Raw genomic sequence first — 14,772 nt, 5'->3', positions numbered from 1 at the left:
TCCGTGTATCTTCTGCTGAATTCATTATTTTATTTTACTACCCACATTAAGACGCATCAATCTAACACACTGTTTTTGACTGATATAAAAAGACGTCAAATCTTTATCTACTTTTAATAATAAACGTTGCAGTTCTGCAATAGGCCTAGGCTAAATGAAAAAGGTTTAATGACCAAAACAATACATAGCCTACTTCTATTCTTTATTTTCAAATGTTGTTTTACTGGAATCATAAATAAAAAAAGGTTTTGATTCTAGGGTTTCATCACAACACAAAACAAAATAATTTTTATTTTTTGGGCACAAACATCATTACATTTTTAAAATGAAGCTGATTTTTTCTTCTTTTTTCCCCCCCTTTGTGATTGCTCTCAATTGGCTTGGCCATCTAATGAGGAATTACAGTAAAATACAGTTGACTGAGTGGCAGAGAAATACCACATAAACCAGAGACAAAAGAAGTCCATTTTAAGTCTCCAAACACCACAGTGTTAACTGACTTTGGTCAGTTCAGTTAGCTTTACAACAGTAGAATAATTGCATCATCAAATTATTTTTCCTCTCACTGTGAACATTTCTGGAAAGTACTGTGGGTGGTACTTTTCAGAATAGATACATACCAAAATAGCTACAGGACTGAGAGGGGCCAAATCATTTAGGAAACCACTGTTAATGTGGCATCAGCGACCTCAGGAAAGATAACGAAAGAACTGGACATCTGTCAAAATGTAACTGAAAAAGTTCTAAAGCAATGCAAACATCAGTGTTTTCTTGGATCCAATCAAAAATTATTTTTCTCTAAGCATATAGACTTTAAAACATTACTAAAAATGAATACTAATATATCACAAACAAAAATTCAAGTGGATTCTTATGACGTTTTTCATTTCATTTTATTTAATCAGGGACAATGCACATTAATAATACATACAATATGTAAAATGCACCAGATTTAGCCAACACTGGTTAATTTTCATTTGTAGTCCCTTTAGGTTGATGTTAAGGACAGGAAGAAAAAATATAAACAAAAAATATTAATACACCAAATTAAGAACAAAAAGAAAATATGAGAGCAGACTACCATACCATTATGAAATTTGTGAAAGTTCTTATTTGCTGTGACATCCGCAAGTCTTCCTGGAATGCATGTGTATGTTTCTCAAATTTTGAGTAAACCACCGGTCACTCTAAAATCCAGTGTTTCCCTAATATGCAAACATTTATTTTCTTTACATTGCCTGATGATTTGTTTTGCCATTATTTTGTTTGTCGCTTTCTATTCCACCTTATTTTAAAATGAGGAAGACACAGAACGCTGTTGTTTTTGACATGACTGTTTACCAAGGTATTTCACTGCTGTCCCATGCATAGGCTTTCCCTGATTTGTCTATGTTTAGAGTGTCTATTATGTTCATAAGGCATTGGACAGAGTATTCGGTGCTGAAGAGCTTGTCCTTGGTTACGTTTCGATGGTAGGGCCGAGACAAATCCGTATTCACGGTTCCAGGATGCAGGGATACACACACAATTTTGGATCGTCCTCGACCCAGCTCAATAGACAGGTTTCTGGTGGCCATGTTTAAGGCAGCTTTAGACATCCTATAGCTGTACCAGCCTCCAAGAGCTGAAGACAAAAAATAAACCACAGAGAGGTAAGCATAAGGTTAAGACAGAATAGTCCGGATGTGGCTTTAGACAACTCTAGCTAATTTCATTTGAAGTCACTTGTAGCTATAATTATATATGAGTGGGTATTAATAATTTGAGCCCTGCTCTGAAATGCAGCATCATATTCAAGTTCTGTTTTATTTTGACAAACAGACTAAAATGGAGACAGAAAAGTTTCTTTGCATTAGTATGCAAAAAATGATCAGACAAATGTTACATTTGTTTAGTTATTTTCATATTTGCAGGCAATAAATAATCAGCTAATTGGTAGCACAAACTTAAGCTCAAGTACAGGTAACTTTTTAAATCATCAGTTTTCCACATGAGTTCATCTGATATTTGATAGCTGATACTGAGTAATTTGTTCATAAAGTTATTGATTGGTTATTGACCTTAAGCCCATGCAGTGTTCTGAATTGAGGAGGCAAAGGCCTCACTGTTATTTATTTTATTTTTATTTTTTTGTTGACATTTTCAGGTTAAATAAATAAACATTACTTACACTATCAAGAAAAACAACAATCAGTACAATTCTATTCAATGTAATTAATACTATATTTATCAAAAAGTAAATCCCTCCTTAAGTTACTTTTTTTAAGTTTCTCAGTGCTTTTTAAGAATTTTTACATTTATTCCAAAATAATAACTGTAAGTACCAAATTTCATGTATTTTTTTTTTTTTTTGTGAACTGATGTTCAGCTGTTCTTTTTAATGACCAATTTATTTTTGGCCCATCAATCATCGAAGCTTGGTAAACACTGCAGTAGTCACGCACAGACACAGAAATGCACCTTTAACTTCACCAAACTGACTGCTCACTAAAAAAACCCCTCAGATTATGTTCAAGTCATTTCCAGTTTGATTTAGATGTGACATAAGGCAATTATATCCAAGTGGGTGAGTTGTTTACTTACTTTTTAATTGGTCTTCCCATTAACGCCATTGTTAATTTAGACCGTTTCGCGAATGCGGAACACGCTCATGTGGCTTTCCCCCATTCATTCTCAATTACCCCCACCAAACTCACTGCATGCTTTAAGGCAGGGGTTCTCAACTCTAGCCCTCGATGTCCACTTTCCTGCAGAGTTTTGCTCCAACCCTGATCAAACCCACCTGAACCAGCTTAGCAAGGTCTTCAGGGTTACTAGAAAGTTACAGGCAGGTGGCTATGTTCAGACTGTCAGTCCAAATCCAATTTTTAATCATATCTGATTGAAATCTGATCAGATTTAGCAAGCAACAGCAAAACAAATCAAATGAAGTGCCATTTTTACAAATCTGTTTCAAACTGCATTCATATATGGTTTGAAAAAGCATTTCTGGTTTCAGTGTAACTGCTCTCTCTGGCAACGTCACTGCCATAGAAACCAATGCAGACATTCCGGAAAACAAAAGAGCAGCGTGGACACACAAATCGGATCTGAACAGTCCAATCGGATACTCTGCAGGACAGGTAAGTGGAGCTCGAAGGCCAGAGTTGAGAACCTCTGCTTTAAAGATGCAGTAAGCAATTTCTGAGAATTTTGTTTTGAAAGTGGATCGGACCAAGTGCAACAACAAACTTGTAGCCAATCAGAAGTAGGGGGTGTGTCCACACGTGACAGGGGATGAGAGAGAGAGTAAGCAAGATGGAGTTTTGAAGAAAGACTGTAGAAAGAGAGATGCTTGAGAGACATTACAAAAGAGAAAAAGTCAGAGGAATATCATTGGCGGAAAAAAAGGGGTTATGATCAGGCAAGAGCTTTAGCTTTCCAGTATTGGAGAGACTGAAGTGGGAAGGACTGAAAACATACGCTGAGGTTGCGTTGTTTCTGCTCCATGCGTGAGTAACACTGGTTTTGTTATGCTTCACAGAACCAATATATGCTGTTGTTGTAATGCTAGCTATACTAACAGGACAGTTGAGTGTCACTAGCTGTTTCCATCAAAGTTGTGGATTTAACTGGGATATCGCATAAATTATTTGCGAATAAAGCAGCATTTCCATCCCTGGGAAATTGGGCCAAAATATCTGTAATAAAACTGGAAGTTGCTGCAATCAAAGAAGAAACTGTGGCTCTCTTTCACATCATAAATGACTTGTGTCTCAGAGCATGCAGACGAAACGCAATAAAAGGCATCATGTTATGTTGCATTCAGATGTTAGGTGTTTGGGAACACAATTGTGAGACACTTCTGGGAGGGAATTAAACCAAATCATTTTGATTATAGACTTTGGCTCAGGCATTTCAGAATGATCAAACCAACATTTAAGATGCTGTGCAATGAAACTGTCCACATAGCTATTGTTTGTCTGGAGCTGGTGACTAACAATGAACTCTTGCTTGTATATACTCGTGTACTGTACATTTATTTTTTGTTCTTGTAATTCATTCGTCATCTTTGCTTTCACAAAACATTATTTTGATTAATTTCATCTATGATAAAGAGACAAAAACTTTTGCACTGTGTGTTCGTGCATTTGGGGGCAGAGCAATGAAGGGAGGGGTGAGTTTGTTTGGGTTTTTCAAATATCAACAGTGTTTCTTTAATTGCTGGTGTCGCTGTTGGACAATGTCACTTTTGAAAAGTTAGTGATTTTTACAGTTTTTAAAGGATTAGTTCACTTTCAAATTAAAATTTCCTGATAATTTACTCACCCCCATGTCATCCAAGATGTTCATGTCTTTCTTTCTTCAGTCGAAAAGAAATTAAGGTTTTTGATGAAAACATTCCAGGATTTTTCTCCATAGAGTGGACTTCAATGAAGCCCAAATGGTTAAAGGTCAAAATTACAGATTACAGCAATCCGAGACGAGAAATAAGGGTCTTATCTAGAGAAACCATCGCTCATTTTCTAAAAAAATATACGTTTTAACCATAAATGCTCATCTTGAACTAGCTCTCTTCTTCTTCTCTATTTGAATTCCAGCAGTGTAGACACTGCTAAGTGTATTACTGCCCTCCACAGGTCAAAGTTTGAATTAAATTGTCATATACAATATGCTAGTGCAAGTATATAACAATTTAGTTCAAACTTTGACCTGTGGAGGGCGGTGATACACTTAGCAGTGTCTACAATGCTGGAATTCAAATAGAGAAAAAGAAGAAGAAAAGAGCTAGTTCAAGATGAGCATTTATTGTTAAAACTTATATAATTTTTTTTTTTTTTTTTTAGAAAATGTGCTATGGTTTCTCTAGATAAGACCATTATTCCTCATCTGGGATCATGTAGAACGTTTTGAAGCTGCAATGAAACTAATTTTGACCTTCAGCCGTTTGTAGGCCATTGAAGTCCACTATATGGAGAAAAATCCTGGAATGTTTTCATCAAAAACCTAAATTTCTTTTCGACTGAAGAGAGAAAGCCATGGACATCTTGGATGAGTAAATTATAAGGAAATTTTAATTTGAAAGTGAACTAATCCTTTGATGTCATATGTTGTAATATTTGTGTTGTTTTATTTTTGTATTGTGGATTATTTTTCATCAAATTTTACTCATTACCTCCACTAAGTTAATGCCCCTGTAAACCTAATGGAGAAAGACTTGCTCTTGAACAGTTTTGCATAGGGATACAAACCATTGTCTCCTATAGATCCCACTCTAGCAGTCATGTTCACAATGATGCCACTGTGCTGTTTCTCTTTCTTTAGGGGCTGTTGACCAAACGCCCCTGTTCCCTTCTGAAGCAAGGGGACAAAATATTTGGCCATCACCAGAGGACCCACCGTATTTGTGGTCAAAGTAGAAATGGTTCCCTGTTAAAACAAATCGCCAAAGCTTTAGAAAAAAATGATGCATGTCCACAACATTTGTCCACCAAAGTAACCTATTATTTCAATACTGATAAAAAGGTCCATTGGTCACCTGAGCGGACACGTCCCGTAAACTTGTTTCTCCTTTACCGGACGGATGAAGCAAAGCTGAAGAATTAATGATCAAATCCACTTTCCCAAAGGCAGATTTGACACTTTCAGCAGCTCTCTTGATGTCATCTTCCCTGTTGACATCCAGTTTCAATACAGTCATCCTGCCCGCGTGCTGCGCGCTCAGCGCTGATAGATGTTGTGCGGCGTCCGGATTTCTGCATGTTGCTATAATGGCTGCTGGAGATTTGTTTAAGAGTAGATATCTGCAGAACTCTAAGCCCAGACCTCTGCTCGCTCCCTGCACGAGCGCCACAGCAGCCATGACTCCTCACGAAAATTAGACGCACGTGAATTTGTATTGACTGCCCTCTACGGGTGGCAGAAGGACGCTTACACAACAAACTTGTTTTGTAACTTAGATTTTCATGCGTGTTTCCGTACTAGATGTCGGCAGTAATTTCAGTTCAGATGGCATAAAAACTACAACATCAACAAATGGAAATGTTTTTTGTAAGTAGTAGTAAATATATAGCTATATAGGCTATATATATACAGTACAGTCCAAAAGTTTGGAACCACTAAGATTTTTAATGTTTTTAAAAGAAGTTTCGTCTGCTCACCAAGGCTACATTTATTTAATTAAAAATACAGTAAAAACTGTAATATTGTGAAATATTATTACAATTTAAAATAACTGTTTTCTATTTGAATATATTTCACAAAGTAATTTATTCCTGTGATGCAAAGCTGAATTTTCAGCATCATTACTCCAGTCTTCAGTGTCACATGATCCTTCAGAAATCATTCTAATATGCTGATCTGCTGCTCAAGAAACATTTAATGTGTACAATTGTACAAAATATTTGTGTACAATATTTTTTTTCAGGATTATTTGATGAATAGAAAGTTCAAAAGAACAGTGTTTATCTGAAATCTAATCTTTTGTAACATTATAAATGTCTTTACTGCCACTTTTGATTGATTTAATGCATCCTTGCTGAATAAAAGTATTCATTTCTTTAATTTCTTTTAAAAAAAATAAAAATACAAATTCTTACTGACCCCAAACTTTTGAACGGTAGTGCATAATGCTACAGAAGCTTTGTATTTCAGATAAATGCTGTTCTTTTGAACTTTCTATTCATCAAGGAATCCTGAAAAAAAAAGTACACAACTGTTTTCAACATTGAAAATAATCATAAATGTTTATTGAGCAGCAAATCAGCATATTAGAATGATTTCTGAAGGATCATGTGACACTGAAGACTGGAGTAATGAATGATGCTGAAAATTCAGCTTTGCATCACAGGAATAAATTACTTTGTCAAATATATTTAAATAGTACACAGTTATTTTAAATTGTAATAATATTTCACAATATTACTGTTTTTTACTGTATTTTTAATTAAATAAATGTAGCCTTGGTGAGCAGACGAAACTTCTTTTAAAAACATTAAAAATCTTAGTGGTTCCAAACTTTTGGACTGTACTGTATATATATATATATATATATATATATATATATATATATATATATAAAACAAGAAATTTGCAAAGTAAGCTTATATTGTTATCAGTAGTAGATATCATAGATGTCATAGACATAGAACGGCCCTGCAAGTTTAGCCAATTAATATAATGTCATTGCATTAGACTAAAAAAAAGGCATCTGTGAAGAAAATATGCTAAACCATTTCTTAGAAATAACTTCACTTTTGTCACGCCCCCCAGTGGTGATTTCGATTGAAATTTCGAAACCGTTATGACGAAACGAAGCCTCGTTTACTGAAATCACGTGACTTTGGCAGTTTGATACACGCTCTGTCCGAACCCATAGGCTGTAAACTGATTTAAAAAAACAGATTTGTAAAGCTTCGAAGCTTCATGAAGCAGTGATTTGAAATCGACCATCACTAGATATTGTTGAATAAAGTCGTTATTTTGGGGTTTTTTTGGCGCACAAAAAGTATTCTCGTCACTTCATGAGACTAAAGTTGAACCACTGTAGCCACATGAACTGTTTTAAAAGTCTTTAGTAGCTTTTATGGGCATTTGAAAGTGTAAATGGAGGCCTCACTGAGACATCGTATTTTATCAAAAATATCTTAATTTGTGTTCTGAAGATGAACGAAGGTCTTACGGGTGTGGAACGACATGAGGGTGAGTAATTAATGACATAATTTTCATTTTTGGGTGAACTGACCCTTTAAGCAGCTGGTCCGGTGTCATTTTAGTCAATGTATGCTTTCAGTTGCTCTCTCAAGAGCACACAGGTGTTTTAGCAAAAAAAAAAAAAAAAAAAAAAAAAAAGACAGTGTTGCTCAAATGTGTCTCATGCGTGCAGCTGTGGTCTAGTGAATTCAGTGTATGTTTTGGTAGGCTATATCAGAGCCATATAGAGAGACACTCTCTCTATGGCTCTGGGCTATATGTAGTGCCTTTCTTATTTGTATATATATATATATATATATATATATATATATATATATATATATATATATATATATTGCCACTAGGAGGCGACAGTGCAGCTTGTTTCTGAATAAAACTTCAGGATAGTACTTTGCAACAATAGAAGTGTAATGTTATTCCGTCTGGTTTCTGTGGAATAATGTTTTTGGTGTGTTTGTGAGAGAGAGAGAGAGCGTGAGCGTGTGTGTGTGTGTGCGTGCGTGCATGTGTGTTTTAAATGCTAAAAAGTGATTTTCTTGGGGGTTGTAGGCACTACTTTCCAGAATTGGACCCCCAGATATTTCACAAAATGGGACAGATAGAGAGACCTTCAGAGCGAAAAATAACACACATTATTGTTTTTATGATTTAGAGCAGTGGTTCTCAAACTTTTTAGAGTGGAGTACCCCGTGAAGGGATTACCATCCTTCTGCATACGTCTCCTCTCTTCCACTTAGACTGCAGTCACACCTTTTCCATTAAAGGACAATATTTGCCCCCTAAATTGATTTTTCAGTGCGTATTTTTACCTTTATGAATAACTTTATAAAATAAATAATGATTTAAATAAAAAATGTTCAATAGAGAAATATGCAATGATGGCAAAACAAGGTGATACTTTTAAATGTTAAACTAAAACCGCCAGTAGGTGGCAGCAAGTCACTGTTTTATGAGTGAGTCATTGAGTCGTTCATTCAGTAATGAAGCAAGTGGCTGTGAACGAATCATTGAGTCATTGACTTTCACGATTCGTTCAAAGCCGCAGCCGCATTCGTGTGTTGTAGTTCTGATGTGATTTTCGTTAGAAATATTTTTTGTTGCAAAATAGAGTAAATACTGACGGGACTGTGTTTAAAATGTACGTTTTGTTTTTTTGACCCGTTGTATAATAATGTCACGTTTGCAGTCATATGGATATTTGATCATGGATATGTCTTGCTCGTTATCAACATTAAATACAAGAACTCACACAAGGTATGTTTTTGTATCGAAGAAAGTTTGAGTCTTAAATCGATGAGTCTATATTTGTTCTTCATGCGAGTAAGTGATCAATCCCCACTTTTACAAAGGTGCAATGTCGACAACGGCAGTAATTTAGCGTGATTTGAGGCAGCAGACTGCACGAAATCTATTAGAGGTGCAACGTTCTCGGTAAAAAAAAATCGAACCGTTACCGTACCGTTCTCCACTTATGGTTCGGCACGCACTTGCACCACGGTTCATCTTGAATATCCCCGACGCATCTAATAGGCTAATATGGTTTGTTTAAAATAGCAAACGTGGAAAACAGATTGACAGAGTTCAGATAATGTATGTTTCAGTCGATGGATGTGCAACTACTGTTAGATACCTGGAAAACCTGAAAAGCACTGTTTATTTTATTTGAATATTTGCTCTATTGTATTTATTTGTGATGTTGCTTGTAGTTTGATTATTTGTTCTTATTTTCTTTTTCTTTCTTCTTTTTTTTTTTTTTTGGACAGTAGTCCCATTTTCCCTGAACATAGCACATACCGAACCTTACCGAAACCGTGACCCTAAAACCGTGATACGATTACGTTACTGTAGTATGAAGCAGAGCAGGAGCGAGTGTTGTGGGAGCTGAACGAGGCCGCTGGAGCGAGTGCACAACACACACCTCACGAGCAGCGGAACTTTTATTATGCCACAGTCGCCGGGCCGCTTCCACTATTCAGGTCATGAGTATGTCTGAGGTAAAGCCAACCTGGTCTCATTACGAAAACGTATCAGCTCTGTTTATTATATTCATATTAGATAAATTTGAGAGTGTTAAAAATGATGTTATAACGTTACTGTGCGTTCGCTCGGCGGCTGCTGTGAGACACTTGTTTGAGATACACTGCAGTTAGCTAGATCGATTTTAGAATATCATATTAAATACTGGATGGCTTGTGTTGATAAATGGCATGCAATTAATTTTAAAACGTATTGTATGATAAAGAAAATTCTGTATTACTGTTACTAAAAATAAAGCTGCATCTGATTATGCTATGTTAGCCACTTCACAAAATAGTGTTTTTCTCTGAGGCATGGTAAAGCATGGAAAATCGCGGAAAATCAAGGAAATTTGATTTAAACAGTAAGACTAAACCTGTTGAGCTATATAACAACAATATATACATGTATCAAAACAGTTGTTCCTTTGTCTATTAAAACATGTAATAGATTAAAGCGTCTTTGGTGTTTCCATGGCTTCTACAAAATAAAACTGGAAACCGAGGCAGACCAAGGGTTAACGCGGGTATGACGCAATTGACAGGCGACTCCTCACACGTCCCGGAGCCTTGGTTAAAATTGCAATTTTCTCACGATTTACAAATAGTTGGAAACATTTGGGATATTATAAGTACTCAAGTGAACAAAATATATAACACTGGCCTAGTGGTTTTTGGATATTTTACTGCAAAAATATTACATATTGCACCTTTAATGCAAATGTAATGGATTTACGGCATTTTGCCAGTTAGAAATATGCTCGGTTTTAATATTATTTTAAGGTATGATAGAGTTAAGTGAACTCTTCAGCATTTTGTTCGCGCACCCCCTTTTGTCACCTCACTTACCCCCAAGGGGTACGCGTACCCCAGTTTGAGAACCACTGATTTAGAGCAATTGCTTTTCTATTTCCATTTCATTTTTTCAGTTAAAGTGTCTTATATGGTTAGCCTACCGTTTTTAAATAAAACGTTTAAAATGAAATAGTGTTGTGCTGAGTGGTGATGAGGAATGGCAAAATATTTATTTGATTAATTGATAATTAATTATTGACCATAATATTCACTCGCAAAATTTTAAATGTTTTCTAGTTGGCCACTAATTACAGTTTAGGGATATATTGTTAATTTGTAACAGACAAAATGAGAAATTTACATCAGAGACAAAACGTTTATATATTCTGTTATTATACTATCTATATTAATTACATGAATTATTACGATTATAAACTCGCATTGCGTAGAAATCAGTTATTTTATCTTAAGTCTTGTGACAACATGACAAACTTCTCTCTCGGTTTTTGTGGGAACATGGTGTGCGAAAATGACAAACCAGTGATCTCCTCCAAAAATAGAGAAAGTAGCCGCGCGTCAGTGACAGAACATTAATCGGATGCGCATCAGTCATTGCGCGCGCAGCTGTGATCTCGTGCCATCATCGGGCGCTCTGAAAAGTTCCTGGATAAAAGGAGCACGGCATGGTGCTGGGCGATACCAACAGAACTATTGCCGTGCAAAGCCACGGACAAACTATGAAGCCCTTGATGGCCGAGGACCGCGCGCGAGAGATCGGTGCAAGTATGGGAACCTCTAACGGTATGATGATCTCCGAGATCCTCATCCCTCGACTATTCAAAATTGCGCACGAGTCTGGAGAAGTGGCAGTGGCTGCGGGCTCCGGTTCCTTGGAAATGAAGCCCTCCAGCTCCTCGATCCTACTGGAAATGATGGAGGTGGCAAACGGCACGCGCTGCGCGGAGCAGATCCTCAGCTACGGAGAGGTCGAGAAGGTGCTGATCGGTGGGGTGCTGACCATGCTCACACTCATAACCATCTGCGGGAACCTGCTCGTGGTTATCTCCGTGTGTTTTGTGAAAAAGCTACGGCAGCCCTCCAACTATCTGATCGTGTCTCTCGCGCTCGCGGACCTCTCCGTTGCGCTCGCGGTGATGCCGTTCGTCAGCATCACGGACCTGATCGGTGGCCGATGGATTTTTGGCAAATTCTTCTGTAACGTGTTTATAGCCATGGATGTGATGTGCTGCACCGCGTCCATCATGACACTTTGCGTTATTAGCATCGACCGGTGAGTTTTCTTAACATTGGACTGATTGTGTTATCATAATGATCAGTTTATTGATCATTATGATCATTTATCTGATCATTATTGATCAGATAAATGATTTGGCAACACTTTACAATAACATTCAGAGTCCTTTAGGTATCATTAACTAACAAGCAACAATAATTTTACAGTTTTTAAGCAAGTTAATATTACTTTATACACATACTAATATATTTTTTTATCAATAAACCCAAGTATAATTTATAGTACATTTATATATTAAATTGGGTATAAATGAAATTATATGTAATGTGCTTTGAACTTCTTATGGGATGACATGCAATGATGAAGAAAACCATTCTTTGGGTCATGCTTGTTTTGATTAGACTAGTCAAAAATTATATCAAGTCTATACCAAGCAGCTAAAACTTGATGGCAAATCACAAATTTTTTTAGTTTTCCATGCATTTCTATGTCTTTTCATCTGTATTTTCCCTCTATCAAAGGTACCTGGGCATCACCAGACCTCTAACATACCCGGTGAGGCAGAACGGATGGTGTATGGCCAAAATGGTGTTTTCTGTGTGGCTGCTCTCTGCGTCAATCACCTTGCCACCTCTCTTTGGCTGGGCGCAGAACGTGAACGATGACCGCGTGTGTCTGATTAGCCAGGACTTTGGCTACACTATTTACTCTACAGCTGTAGCGTTTTACATCCCCATGACTGTCATGCTGGTCATGTATTACCGCATCTACCGTGCCGCCAAGCTCAGCGCTGCCAAACACACCATTACTGGCTTTCCTCGTGCAGGACAGGAGGAGGAAGAAGAGGATGAGGTTGGGGAAGGGGCTGATGAGGCAGAAGAACCCATGGGTGTGGATTGCGTAACTGTCGCAATCAAGCTTCAGAGGGAAGTGGAAGAGTGTGCGCGTCTGCCTCGAATCCTGCGTGGAGTGGGCAAGAGGAGCTTGGACCGCAGGAGCATTTCCATATTCAAGCGGGAACAGAAGGCGGCAGCTACGCTCGGGGTAGTGGTAGGAGCGTTCACCGTCTGCTGGCTTCCGTTCTTTCTCCTCTCCACGGCCCGGCCCTTCATCTGCGGGACAGAGTGTAGCTGTGTCCCGCTGTGGGTGGAGAGAACGCTGTTGTGGTTGGGCTACGCCAACTCACTCATCAACCCCTTTATCTATGCTTTCTTCAACCGCGACCTGCGCACCACCTACCGAAGCCTGCTCAGCTGCCGTTACCGTAATATTAACCGCAGACTGTCGGCTGCTGGCATGCATGAGGCCCTACGACTGGTGGAAAGACCAGAGGTGGTTGTCTCTGGGTGACCCGAACTGTGCACATAACATACGAAGAGTTCAGAGGTTGACATTTGCATAGGAACTCACAAGCCTAAATGGTCATGATGACGTTTAGGATGTGTCATGTTTGGAAGGTGTCATGATGTACTGACAGTACCTACAAGTCAAAACAGTGGTCACTTCAGACAGAGGCGTGCATTATGGTCAGTGCAGTTGCATTTTCTCATCTTGAAGAATACACTATCACTGGCTTTTCTTTAGTAGAACAGCAGAGAAAATACATATAGCTGATGAATCAAAGTCCAGCTTCTGTCAATTTCAGACAATCTAAAAGAACAGAAAACAAAATAAGAAGTGGACCAACCCTTTTCACAACCTGTGATCGAGTATTTTCACAGTTATCAGCATTACAAATCTAGTAAAGCTTTCTCATATTTTAAAGATTTATATACATTTAAAATTGTATACTTTGTGTTATATTACCTTGACAGTAAATAAAAAAAAAAAAAATGTTGCCTTCCACTCACCACTATAGAAGTTTACACACTTCTGCTTCTGAGAACCCTGGAAATGTGAAAGGGGTCCATATATATATATACACAGTGCTCAGCGTAAATGAGTACACCCTCTTTGAAAAGTAACATTTTAAACAATATCTCAATGAACACAAAAACAATTTCCAAAATGGCGACAAGACAAAGTTTAATATAATATCTGTTTAACTTATAACATGAAAGTAAGGTTAATAATATAACTTGGAGAACAAAATTTTCAATTTTACTCAAATTATGGTGATGCAAAAATGAGTACAGCCCACTGAAAGTCTCTGGAGCAAAGCTACATTTTAGATACAAATGTGTAATTGAGCAAGAATTCAACCACAGGTCCCACAGAAAGTTGACTATAAAAGGGTGTTAAAACCCCTTCCTATTTCATGCTGTCAGCAATGGCACCACATGGAAGAGAAATGCCACAAGACCTGACAAAGTAATTTCTTTACACCAGAAAGGTGAAGCTACAAGAAGATCAGCAAAGCTTTACTTATCAGTCAGAATACTGTAGCAAAAGTGGTACAAAATTTTTAAAAAGATGGAACTGCAACCATCTCACAGAGACGTCCAGGTCGTCCACAGAAGTTAACACCTCAACAGGAGCGTCTTCTGTGAGAAGGGTTGAAGAAAATCAGCATGCAAGTTCACTGCAGTTATCTAAAGAAGTGGAAAGCCAAACTGGGGTGACTATTACCCGTGACACAATACGGCGTACACTGCAGAGGAATGGCATGCATGGGTGCCGTCCACAAAAGAAGCCTTTCCTAAAGCCCAGGCACAAAAAAGCCCACCTAGAGTTTGCCAGGGCCCATGCTGACAAAGATGAAGACTACTGGGACTCTATACTCTGGAGTGATGAGATCAAAATAAATGTTTCTGGAACTGATGGCTTCAAAACTGTATGGTGTCGCAAAGCTGAGGAATACAAAGAAAAATGCACGGTGCCTACAGTGAAAGATTGTGGTGGCCAGTGTCCTTATGTGGGGCTGCATGAGTGCTGCTGGTGTCGGGGAGCTGCATTTCATTGATGGCATCATGAATTCACAGATGTACTGCTCTATACTGAAAGAGAAGATGCCACCATCACTCCGTGCCCTTGGTCGTCGTGCATTTTTCCAACATGACAATGATCCTAAACACA

At 37.8% G+C, this 14,772-nt stretch overlaps 2 protein-coding genes across 2 annotated transcripts; one reads left to right on the top strand and one right to left on the bottom strand.

Moving 5' to 3' along the window:
- Positions 1 to 874: 874 nt before the first annotated feature.
- zgc:65997 (uncharacterized protein LOC794398 homolog) lies at positions 875 to 5,892 on the bottom strand. Its single transcript, XM_048191189.1, has 3 exons — positions 5,519 to 5,892; positions 5,232 to 5,409; positions 875 to 1,624 (listed from the first exon to the last, which is right to left on the bottom strand). The coding sequence occupies exons 1-3, from the start codon at positions 5,840 to 5,842 to the stop codon at positions 1,338 to 1,340; spliced, it is 789 nt and encodes a 262-aa protein (XP_048047146.1). The 5' UTR covers positions 5,843 to 5,892; the 3' UTR covers positions 875 to 1,337.
- Positions 5,893 to 11,086: 5,194 nt separating this feature from the next.
- Positions 11,087 to 13,859, top strand: htr7a (5-hydroxytryptamine (serotonin) receptor 7a). The gene is made up of 2 exons (XM_048191186.1): positions 11,087 to 11,793; positions 12,279 to 13,859. Exons 1-2 carry the CDS (start codon positions 11,186 to 11,188, stop codon positions 13,105 to 13,107), a joined length of 1,437 nt encoding a protein of 478 aa, XP_048047143.1. The 5' UTR covers positions 11,087 to 11,185; the 3' UTR covers positions 13,108 to 13,859.
- Positions 13,860 to 14,772: the final 913 nt, after the last annotated feature.

The sequence above is a fragment of the Megalobrama amblycephala genome, linkage group LG5 (genome assembly GCF_018812025.1).
Source record: "Megalobrama amblycephala isolate DHTTF-2021 linkage group LG5, ASM1881202v1, whole genome shotgun sequence".
NCBI lineage: Eukaryota > Metazoa > Chordata > Actinopteri > Cypriniformes > Xenocyprididae > Megalobrama > Megalobrama amblycephala.
Note: the sequence above shows the minus strand (reverse complement) of the source record. Positions and strands in the feature narration are given on the sequence as shown.

Coding starts and splice junctions, on each gene's coding strand:
- htr7a (XM_048191186.1), top strand. CDS start 11,186: ATGGTGCTGGGCGATACCAACAGAACTATTGCCGTGCAAAGCCACGGA. Junction 11,794..12,278: donor TGCGTTATTAGCATCGACCG/GTGAGTTTTCTT, acceptor CCTCTATCAAAG/GTACCTGGGCATCACCAGAC.
- zgc:65997 (XM_048191189.1), bottom strand. CDS start 5,842: ATGGCTGCTGTGGCGCTCGTGCAGGGAGCGAGCAGAGGTCTGGGCTTA. Junction 5,410..5,518: donor TACGGGACGTGTCCGCTCAG/GTGACCAATGGA, acceptor TTGTTTTAACAG/GGAACCATTTCTACTTTGAC. Junction 1,625..5,231: donor GGGATCTATAGGAGACAATG/GTTTGTATCCCT, acceptor TTTTGTCTTCAG/CTCTTGGAGGCTGGTACAGC.